General features: G+C 42.8%; 1 protein-coding gene across 1 annotated transcript in view; it reads right to left on the bottom strand.

Moving 5' to 3' along the window:
• Positions 1 to 7,767, bottom strand: part of dhtkd1 (dehydrogenase E1 and transketolase domain containing 1) — a 57,595-nt gene extending 49,828 nt beyond the window's left edge. The window contains exons 1-2 of the mRNA XM_084334984.1: positions 7,546 to 7,767; positions 7,097 to 7,249 (exon numbers count right to left, since the gene is read on the bottom strand). Coding sequence (XP_084191110.1) covers positions 7,097 to 7,249; positions 7,546 to 7,723 — 331 coding nt within the window. The 5' untranslated portion in view covers positions 7,724 to 7,767. The remainder of the gene's footprint in view (positions 1 to 7,096; positions 7,250 to 7,545) is intronic.
• Between the last annotated feature and the right edge of the window lie 4,642 nt (positions 7,768 to 12,409).

Genomic DNA, 12,409 nt, shown 5'->3' with positions numbered 1-12,409 from the left:
ACTAACGTGAAATATCCCTTTAAACTGAGTAGCATAGATGTGTGGCAAGGGGATTGGGTTTCTTCATTGAGCATTTATCCTTATCATTAGGGCACAAGTATCTTGTGTTTTATTAGAAATTCAGATCTAGCCTAGCTGGTGACTGCTGTGACTAGAGCAGCTGAAAACAAGGGAAGGTCCATGTGACTGCTTGAAAAGAGCTGACAGGAGGGAATAGACCCCATCGGGGCTGGCATGGGTTAGCACCCTATTACAGCGGTGGTGCAGACTGTAAACAGTGTTGCTGGCTGCACACAAAAAAGCTACGACAAATACAGGAAAAATAACCCTAGTCTGCGAGAGCAGGGGCGGAAGACGACTCACGTGCAGATTACACGGTTACAGACCATGGACAAGACTATTCTTGGATGAGAACTAGAACCATAGAGAACAGCACTATGAGTAGGATGAATGCATCAATGGAGGGCAGGGGTGGAGCGGTAGAGGGAGAGAAGCTCCAGATCTGTCCTTGTGTAAAACTCATCAGGGAAGGAAGAAGTGCTTGGTAGAGGGAGTGCGGGTTTGCCACATTGATCAGTACTTCTTGAGAAGTCAGTCTGTTGAAGTCCAGCGACAGGTAGAATTTTTTTTTGTTGGTAATTGGCTGCATTTATATAGCGTTTTTTTTTTTTTTTAATACAAAGCGCTTTACAATTTGTTAAATAAACAGGTTATACCAAGAGCTTAGTATAGAGCAGGAGGAATCCTAATTCCCAATGAGAAAGAGTGTTAAGTCAGTTTCGGGTAAGGGTTTGGCGGATGCGTAGAACACACAAGCATAATATGGCACCAGATTCAATCAGCCAAAGTAGAGAAAAGAGATTTACATGTGGTATTTTTAGACCTGGTAAATGCGTTCGGTTCGGTACTGCATAGCCTTATTTGGAGTGTTTGATTTCTTTAGAGTGCCAGGGGTGATTGTAAAAGCATACTTCCAAGATATTATAATGTGCTTTAGTACTACAGATTTTACAACAGCATGGCATTTTGGCAGGGTGTACTATTTCCCCACTAGCATTCAACAATGGAAGTAATTATTAGAGGCTCAAATGGGTGGTAGGTGGGGAGAGACTGCAGGGCGGGCTGCGCCTCCCACCAATTAGGGCTTACATGGATGACATTAGTGACCAGGACAGTGCCTTGTACAAAAAGGTTACTAGAGAAGTTAAATGATAATCTCAAGTGGGCTAGGATGAAGATTAAGACTAGTAAATCGAGAAGCATTTCATTGACCAGAGGGACGGTAATAGAGCGAAGGTTCAATCTACATAGATTAGGAGGAGATTCCATCTATAAGGGACAAGCCAGTAAAAAGTTTGGGTAGGTGATATAATGAGGAGTTGAATGATAGCGAACAGATAGAGCAATTTAGGAAAGATGTTGTAGAGGGGATAGGAAGGATAGAGAAGTCAGGGCTTCCAGGCAAATTGAAGTTATGGTGTTTGCAGTTTGGTTTTATTCCCTTAATTGATGTGGCCATTGTCAATATATGACAAGATTGGTTAATTTGTACATTAGGAAATGGCTAGGAGTTCCTCCGTGTATTACTAGTGTGGCATTGTACAAGCTTCCAGCTACCACTAACTAGTCTAACAGAGGAGTTTGAGTGTGCGAAGGTGAGAACAGTGTTACCGGAGAACAGTGCTACCGGGGAGCAAAGATACAGTAGTTAGTAACTTGGTTCCAAATCCAAAGAGAGGAAATGGAACCAGAGACAGTCAATACAAGACGCAGAACCAGAGACAGGCAGTTCAGGACGCAGAACCAGAGACAGACAGTACAGGACGCAGAACCAGAGAGACAGTACAGGATGCAGAACCAGAGACAGACAGTACAGGATGCAGAACCAGAGACGGTACAGGACGCAGAACCAGAGACAGACAGTACAAGACGCAGAACCAGAGACAGGCGGTACAGGATGCAGAACCAGAGACCGACAGTACAGGATGCAGAACCAGAGACAGGCAGTACAGGACGCAGAACCAGAGACAGGCAGTACAGGACGCAGAACCAGAGACAGGCAGTACAGGACGCAGAACCAGACAGTACAGGACGCAGAACCAGAAACAGGCAGTACAGGACGCAGAGACAAGCAGTACTCGAGGGACTCCAGCAAGCTGAACAAGCTGGTGAAGAAGGCTAGCTCAGTAGTGGGTGGTGAGCTAGATAACCTAGAGGTGGTGGCTGAGAGGAGGATGATGAAAAAGCTAGAAGCCATCCTGGAGAACCCCTCTCACCCCCGCTGAGGAGCTAGCCAGAATGAAGAGCATGTTCAGCCTAAGACTCGTCCCCCCGACACACCACAAACCACCTGGGCCGGAGCGGCCGGTTCTGCTGCCAGAGTTATCACGGTCACAACTCGGGACTTGAGAACTAGAGACTCACATCACCGTACCGACTATCTTGATTCTTTGCACTAGAGACTCATATCACTGGACTATCTTGCGTTTGTACTTTCATATTACTATATTGTATTTGTATTGTGAAGCTATGCATCCCCCACCCCCCAATACTGCTTTGACACCTGAATTTCCCCAAGGGGATTAATAAAGGATTCTCTTATCTTACAGGACGCAGAGGCAGCTCAAATGTAATACTTTGGTTATTACTGGATCTAGTAAACAACTAGTGTTTTTCCAATGTATTACCTACTCTATAGCCTTGCAAGCCAGAAAGAAATCTTGCGTGAAGAAATAATGCAAGATTGTTTCTGGCTTGCTAGGCTAGCCTACTCCACCACTGCACAGAAGAGACATTCTCTTTTGAAAATGGTTACCAATGAAAGAAAGAGAACTATATGAACACACAGGATTGCGTACAAGGTCTCCCTCCTCACTCACCAGTGTGTACACGGTGGTGCCCCTGCCTGCCTACCTCAAGGAACTCCGCACCCCCCAGTCCTCCTCACGCTCACTCCGCTCCGGCACAGCCTACCTCCTCAAAGACTCAAGACCTACCTTTTTAGAAAGGCCTTTTATTAGTTTTATGTCTTATTCATATGTTGTTATGCTATGTGTTATTTTTTTATATCTATTTGTATTTTATTCTTTTTAACTCTGTAGCACTCTGAGACTCTCAGGAATGTAGGATGTGTTACAAATTAAATGTATTATTATTACTCCGTGCAAGGCTGGCTGTCACAAAACAGTCACATCTAGAGACCTCAAAACCTACTCTAGCGAGGCCTTTAACCTTGAACTGGAGAGCCTGGACTGGTCAGATGAGCTCAATGGTACACTGGTTGAAGAAACCTGGCTTGGCTTCAAAACCAAATTCTCAACAATACTAAACAACATGGCCCCCCTAAGAACCACCAGAGTAAAAAATCGCACTGAGCCGTGGATGCACACTGAAATACTGACCGCTATGAAAACCAGAGACAAAAAATGCTCTGAGTTTCGTAAAAGTCAGTCAAAGCTTACCAAAAGCACGAGCAGTGAACTCCAAGCCCACGTGACTGAACTCAAACTAGAAAGAAACGGACTAAGAAATGACGTAAACTCCATGATAAAAACTGCTAAAAAAAATTCATCAATGACAAAACTGAGGAAAACAAAAATAAACCACGTGAACTTTGGAAATTACTCAATAATCAACTAGGCTGTAGTAAAAAACTCAAAACCAGGTTCTCAAACATAAACATAAAGACGGACAACACGCTCATCACAGACAAACTGGATGTAGCCAATTACTTAAACACTTTCTTCACAAACATAGCCACAACACTGGTAAACAAACTACCCTCCCACTCAGGGCAGTATGGGGTAGAACACATAGTAGCATACTACAAGAACCTAGGCGTCCACAAAGACAATTTCAAACTGGAAGTGGTAGAACACATAGTAGCATACTACAAGAACCTAGGCGTCCACAAAGACGATTTCAAACTGGAAGTGGTAACTAGGGATGCACGATAATTATCGGGCCGATAATTATCGGGCCGATATCAGCAATTATGACGTCATCCCGACGTCATCCCGATAAACGATAACGTTATTGATAGCTCCGATAATATATAATACATTTTTTGGTTAAAAGAAATCCGGTGTGGGTGGATTTGGATGAAGGGCGCTTGTTTTTATTATAGCCTCCTCCCGTTTTGCCAGTACTGTGGTACGACTGATAGCGTGTGGTTTAGGAACAGGGAGTTTTTCACAAATCCAGCGCTCCCTTTCTTGGCTGTGACGTAGTCACGTTACATTCGGGGGCAGACAGTCAATCTGCCAATTACGTCCCACCGCTTGCACCCACCTCTTCTTCTTACCACCAATCGGAAGCTCTCATTAGTTTATTTACTTCCGGATTGTCAGCCATTATTCTACTCGGAGCTAACGTTAGTTCCCCCGCCAGCCACATTGACAAGTACCAGCGCTTATACATTACTGGCAAATGTCTTGTTGCACTTGTGGCAACGAGCGTTGTCAGCATCGACTTTAGTAAAATAGACCCAGACTTTTGAACGTTTCGTTCTGTCCGCCATGATGAGAGCAGAGCTGTCTGTACTCGGCAGCACCCGTGTGTGTGTGTGTGAGTGAGTGTGTGTGTGAGCACAGCCCGCTCCTCGCGCAGGCAGAGACACTGAGGCAGGAGAGATATAGAAAACGGCCAACAAGATTAGTTTGCAACGTTTAAATTCCTCGAGTACCGATAGCAGTACCGATGACGTCGGAGCTTATAAATACTCAAAAAATTATAATAATTTGATCCAAAAAAATATATATACATTCATTATAATTATTATATAATTAAATTATAATACAATAAATATCGGTTATCGGTATCGGCTTGAGGAGCATAAAGTTATTGGTATCGGTGTCAAAAAATTCAATATCGTGCATCCCTAGTGGTAACTACAGATGAGGTACTCAAAAAACTGAGCGCCCTCCAACCGAACAAGGCCACTGGCCATGACAACATCCCCTCCAAATTCCTCAGAGACTCAGCAGCCGCCATCACCCCAGTCATCACACACATAATAAACCTCTCCATAAAACAGGGACACGTCCCCAAGGACTTCAAAATTGCGAGAGTAACACCCCTGCACAAAAAGGGCAGCAAATTAGACCCAGGCAACTACCGCCCTGTTTCTATCCTTACATCCATCTCGAAAGTCATGGAAAAAATAGTATACGAACAGGTCGAAAAGTACCTCACGGGAAAAAATCTAATCTACGAATTCCAATCCAAATGGCTTCAGAACATCCCACTCCACTGACACATGCCTTCTCTATTTGAACGACCACATCAAGCAAGAGGTGGACGCGGGCAAATACTGCGGCATGGTCATGCTAGACCTACAAAAGGCCTTCGACACTGTCAATCACACCATTCTGATTGACAAGCTAAAAGCAATTGGTTTTGATAGTCTTATCAGTGAGCTGGATACAATCCTACCTGGAGGGGAGAGAACAGATGGTGGAGGTAAACGGTACCCTATCCCCCCCCCCCCCCCCCCCTCACAGTGAACTGTGGTGTTCCACAAGGAAGCATACTAGGACCGCTACTGTTCCTAATTTATGCAAATGACATGTCATCAGCTTGTGACTGCAACTTGTTCCTGTTTGCGGACGACTCAGCCCTGCTGGTCTCTGACAAGAACAAGTTACAGGTTGAAAAAACCCTCAGCTCGGAACTAGGCAAAATCTGCATATGGCTCGCCGACAACAAACTATCATTACACATGGGCAAAACAGAGTCCATTCTCTTCGGTTCAAATAACAAACTCAGCAAGACCGACGGCTTCTCAGTTACAGTGGGTGACAATATTGTCACAAGGAAAGATGAAATTACCTACCTGGGTTCCATCCTAGAGGCTAATCTTTCCTGTGACAAAATGGCATCCAATGTAATAAAAAGGGTCAACCAACAAACTCGATTCTTGTACCGGATCTCCTCTCTGGTAAACAAGAATACCCTGAAGACTCTGGCAGGAGCACTCATTCAAGGGTACTACGACTATGCTTGCACCTCATGGTACCAAAGCACCTCAAAGGCACTAGTAAAAACCAAATTACAAACATCTCAAAACAAACTGGTCAGACTACTACTTGACCTTATTCCTAGAACCCACCTCACCCCTGCCCACTTTGACAACCTAGGATGGCTTAGAGTAGACGACAGAGTACAGCAACTTGCAATGGGCCTGGTCTACAAGATACACTACACGACCAATGTACCCATGTACATGTCAAAATACTTCCCAAAGGTCAGTGAATACCACGATCACAACACCAGAGGGAGCTCCACAAATCATGTAAAACCCAGATTCGGCTCAAACAAGGGACTAAACACGTTTCGCAATTATGCCACATCAATGTGGAACGCCCTACCCAAAGCTGTATAGGAATGTGAATCACTACCCACTTTCAAAAACACTCAAAGAACACCTACGGGAGACTGCAATTCGAAACTGGCCCCTACAAATGTCCTAACCCAGTTGTACAATAAAGACCAAGTATGGCCTTGTTAGTATTCCAATGTACAGTGCCCGCCCCCCCCCCCTCCCCCACCTCCAATGTACAGCCCCACCCAACCCCACCCCACCTACCCAACCTCCTCCAATGTACAGTTTCTATGTCAAATGTATGTCAGTATTCCAATGTACAGTGTGTGTGCGTCTCCCCCCCCCCCCCCCCCACCTCCAATGTACAGCCCCACCCAACCCCACCCCACCTACCCAACCTCCTCCAATGTACAGCTTCTATGTCAAATGTATATACACTCTTTCTGGATTTTTTAGTATCACAAACAGTACTGTATTTGCAAATCTGGTATGTCATAAATGTATAGATGTAGCAGTACTGTCTATCTGTATGTCGTGTGTGTCATATGATGAATTGAAAATGGGGGACCCTGATGTAAACAAGACGAAAGTCTTTCTCTGGTCTGCATCCCCTTAACAATTGTATGTTTTGAGCTGTACTGTAGTGTACCCATTCTGCAATCTGTTAATAAACTTTTCAATCAATCAATCAATCAGCCTCTATTGAGGTCAGTTCCATCCAATCATTGTACAGTAGAGCTTTCCACTTCTCCAACTGTAGAATACAATACCTACCTGAGGTGTTGAGCTGTCCCTGCACAACTCCAGTTAACGCAGTGATCTCTGGTACAGTGTCTAACACGGGCTTCTGCGGCAGTAATGGGTTAATTTTAGCAGCCTTGTGTCCATGTGCTCTATATGCCTCCACCAAGCGGGCAAGAGCATGATCTGCGGAAAAGCAAACAATTCATTAATTTGACTGCAGTGGCAACAGGTGACGGCCACACAATTGATAGGCCGCTGCGCTGACATATAGCTAAACGACACATCTATGATTGAGAAATCTGAAAATCCGCGATCTATAAACAGTCGAGTAGATATAAATAAAAACAAGTCATATTAAAGCTTTAAAACCGATATGGGCTGGGTGCTGGCTGGCTTCGCTGTCGCTCAATTATAGTAGGCTAATACCAACTAGTCTTGTACATTTTAACTTCCTATGTTATCAGCACACCTGTACTGACCTTGATTATGTGCATAGATATGATCACTGTGCAACTTCGGGTCCCCTTCGGTTTGTTTGGGTCGGTAACCGTAGACACCCCTCTCAGTGTGATAACAACAACCGACTACTGGCCGCGCAACACTCAGCGGCAATCTGCTGATGAGGGGCAGGTTTTTCAGGAAAAGTGCTGCTGACATGGTTAAAAAACGAATGCATAAAAATGAAAACTTCACTGATTACATGTAACACACACTAGTACAGTACGACGGCCATATTGCTTGTGAACGATGTGTGATGGGAGGCGACACCGCACTGCAATTCCATTGGTTAACCGGCGGTTGAGTCATTCCTATTATGCAGTGCCCTTTACGTCCACATGACAGTGCTGCATATTTTTTGTACACCGACCAACACTAATTCCAAAAAGCCTTTTTACATGGTTAAAAAACCCATGGACTTAATGAAGAGTTTGACATTAAACCATTCCTGTAAATACACACATTCTGTCTGGTTCTGTTTTTTAAGTTTTCTTATTATATAATTTTTTTCTCTATTTTGCATGTGAAGGTGTGTTACATCTAACTACTAACTACTGTTATAGTAACTATGTACCGTATGTTCTGGCACTTGAGCTGCAGTATGTTTTGTAAATTTGTAGCCTATAGGCTAATTGATTTGCACCTTGACCTGGTTCAACCTTGACCCCTAATATATATGTTACCCCGCGTCTCTACATTTCGTAGCCGCATTTCTGCAGACCCCTCTCTGATTGGTTGAACTCCATTTCTGCAGACCCCTCTTTGATTGGTTGAGCGAAGCCCCTCTCTGATTGGTTGAGCGTCATGGTACAGTTAGCGTAAGTGGGGAGTGTAAACAAGTTGAACGCCTCGCGTGAAATAACGTTATGTGAATAAACCTATAACGTTACAATGTACAGTTTCTGATTAACCCAGTTAATGCTTTAGACAGTTACAATGTGAATGAATGAATGAATGAATGAAAACTTTATTAACAGATTGCAGAATGGGTACAATACAGTACGGCTCAATACATACAATTGTTAAGGGGTTGCAGACCAGAGAAAGACTTTCGTCTTGTTTACATCAGGGTCCCCCATTTTCAATTCATCGTAACATATATGACATACATGACATACAGATAGACAGTACTGCTCCATCTATACATTTATGACATACCAGATTTGCAATTACAGTACTGTTTGTGATACAAAAAGAGTCCAGAAAGAAAAGAGTATATACATTAGGCGTGGAAACTGTACATTGGATTGGGTAGGTGGGGGGGGGGGGGGGGGGCTGTACATTGGAGGTGGTTGGGTGGGTGGGGGGGGGGGGGGGGGGGGGTTGTTGGTTAGGAGTGGGGGGGGGGGGGGGGGTTGGGTAGGAGGGGTGGGGGGGGACACTGTACAACTGTACAAACAACACTGTACATTGGATTATTGACATTGATGTAACATTTAGATTAACACAGGTAATGCCTAACTAGACAGTTACAATATAACATTTAGATTAACACAGTTAATGCCTAACTAGACAGTTACAATATAACATTTAGATTAATTAACCCAGTTAATGCCTTAAGAGAGAGAGGCTGGTGGTCAAGTCAAGTCAAGAGTTTTATTTGTCACAAGTTGTTTATTTGCATACAAGTTTACAATGAAATGCGGGTGGTCTTGCCCGCAACAATGTGCATAATACAATAGTAATAACATATAATAGAATCCAATAGAACGACATTGTGCAATAAAACAAGTAAACAGAGTAGGGCATATCGGTATATGTACATAAGTTATTTAGGTCCTGTCAATAGAACGACATTGTGCAATAAAACAAGTAAACAGAGTAGGGCATGCATATCGGTATATGTACATAAGTTATTTAGGTCCTGTCAATAGAACGACATTGTGCAATAAAACAAGTAAACAGAGTAGGGCATGCATATCGGTATATGTACATAAGTTATTTAGGTCTTGTCAATAGAACGACATTGTGCAATAAAACAAGTAAACAAAGTAGGCATATCGGTATATGTACATAAGTTATTTACAGAGCATGGTCTGAGAGATTAACGTTATTTCGCGTGACTTCGCGGTTTATTCATAACGTTATATGCACATTTCACAACACAGCCAGCTGTCAGAAACTGTACATTGTAACATTGTTATTTCGCGGCCTGCCCATTTGATGTTCCCAAATCATATTCAGAAAGTATCACAGAGACTTCTATTGACCAAGGAATTAGTTATTATTAGTAAGACACAACATTTCTGTAGCAATTGACCACCAGACTCTTTCTCTTGAGGCATTAACTGGGTTAATTAATATAAATGTTATATTGTAACTGTCTAGTTACACATTGGTTCCGAAACATGTATGTTCCAGGCTGCAATTAAAACTTTGAATCTCTGAGCCCGTTCCCCGTACCTGGATAACTGAGTTAGCTGGATAATTTCCAGTCTAGTCTGACTTAAGCAGTGGTGCAGTGGCAAATTGACAGTAGGTCAAACGCTCCACGCGCGTGCGCGTGCGCGCGTGCGCGCGCATGCACAGTTTTTTTTGGCTGCTCTCGTCCTGCAGCTGGATACTATTGCCTCACAGCGCGGCCGTCAGCGCGCGGCCCAGAGAGCGCCGCTGGCTCTGCGGCTCTGCAGCTGCATGCTTCTCCGGGAGTCCGGTTGGATAATGCCATGTAAAAAGCGATTGCGCGTACTTCAGCCTCAGTGACCGAGGTATAACGCCGTTATACCGAGTTATACCAGCACTGCACCACTGGACTTAAGCCGGACCTTCCTGTTCCCCGACGCGCGATTGTCCAAATCACCATGACAACAGATCAAAAAGTTTGAGCCTGGTCGAGAGCAGGGTTAACTTCAGTTAGCCGGATGAACCATGGCCACGCCCCCGCAAATAAATGACAGCTCGCTTCCTGAAATGATTCTCACAGTCTAGATCCCATTTATACCATTCTGAATTATGTTTCTGTGCTTCGTTTTCCTAGAGGGGGCTTTTGAAATGTATAATAATAGAACTAAATGCTGATAATAAATCATATTGAGCCTATAGATTTACTTTGTCCTAAATAAAATAATGCACGTCATATACGGCGCTCGGAGTCGCGATACATGTGGTTATTTTAATAACGGCGCATTGCAAATGTGAATCCCGCGGGGATATTTTTAATGAATGAAACCTATCGGCCGTTTGGCTCTGATTAGTTTCATATATTCTCCGCTGTAGATTTGCTTAACGGAGCGCCCGGATTGTGTTTCATTCAAGCATAAAATTGAAGTGTCTCTGCGTGGATTGTGGTTTTTGTGTGATATTGTAACTGGGATTAAAATGTCTGATGAGATGCGCTGTTTGACGGATTTGAGAAATTGAATGAGCCGTTGACGTCACATTAATGCATTTGAGAATAAAGAGATAAAACTTCATTTTTTGGTAAGAAAAATATTCTAAACACGGGTCTCTCATCCATTAATGGATAAACAATGAATATATCCCGTCTGGCACAGTGGCGCAGCGGCTAGTGCTGAATCCTGGCAACCGGGTGACCGGTGTTCGAAACCCCGCGTTTCCAATATAATTTTTTGGAATATAATATTAATGATTATACGCAAAAGTAGCCTAGTTTTAAGTTAAAATATTATAAATCTACATGCATTGAGGATGTCATTCTTTATATAGCTCTCAACGTGCACCAAATTGAATTATTCCTACATTGCAAAAAGAAGGAAAAGACTATAGACGGTGGGCCGAAGGTCTCTAGAGGCTTCCGTTAATGAAATGATTGATCTGGTTTTACAGAGTATATGTTATTGTAATATGAACTACATAATATACTATAATAACACATTTCCGTTTGTTGGCAACGGTTTTTGGGTCATATCTTTATGAAAATTAATGTGTTGATAAGATAAAAACTACCTACGTTTGTGAAAAGGGGCGTTGCTGCGGAACCAATCAAAACGCGTTACAACGTCAGGTGACTTGATTTCTCCCAATGACATTCCTCAAGCTCCGGAAACTAGGAAGTAAATTTGCGACTCGTCTGTTGACAACACTGGATTTAGCTCTGCATCGGTAAGCTCTCAATACTCATATACATTACTATTGAAATGCATTTTTACTTAACTCTACAGCATTATTCAAACATGATAGGAAGTTATGAGTCATCAGCTGTTTATATGCAGTCCGTTTTGACTTCCGATTACACATTGGAAAATGTTGTAGCCAGCTCACAGACTAACGTTACGTTAGCATTTTAACTTTCTCAGATAGCAATCTAACATTACGTTAGTGTAAATCAAACAACTCTAACCCAATACTAATAATAGTAACTTGTTTCACATTCTTGCTGTGTGTTACACTATGGTATAGCGGTATGTGTTGTTGCCTGTGACGTTGTACTGCTACATCTATTTATGACATACCAGATTTGTAAATACAGTACTGTTTGTCACAAGACGTTGTCACAACCGTTACTTACATATCGCTGCTGTCGGGACAAAACCTCATAACTCCAAAAACCCAACTTTTCAGCAGATGAAAAAAACTAACACAGATTTGAGGGTGAATAGAGTTAGGAGGTTTAGACAGATGATCGGTTTAATGCTTTCCCATTGTTTAAACTTTGTAAAACCCACACACACATATGGAGGATGATCTACGGAGTTGATTTATATAATAAAAAAAAAATTCAAAAAATGGAGTTATGAGGTTTTGTCCCGACAGCAGCGATATGTACAAAATATACTGTCTCATAAATATACTCTTCCAATATATAAATATACATATAAATATATTGTTTTAGATGCTGTTGTCACTATGAATTACAAATGGGGGGCCCTGATGTAAACAAGACAA

This window comes from Notolepis coatsorum, assembly GCF_963971535.1.
Source record: "Notolepis coatsorum genome assembly, chromosome: 18".
Lineage (NCBI taxonomy): Eukaryota > Metazoa > Chordata > Actinopteri > Aulopiformes > Paralepididae > Notolepis > Notolepis coatsorum.
This window is presented reverse-complemented; position numbering and strand designations above follow the sequence as displayed.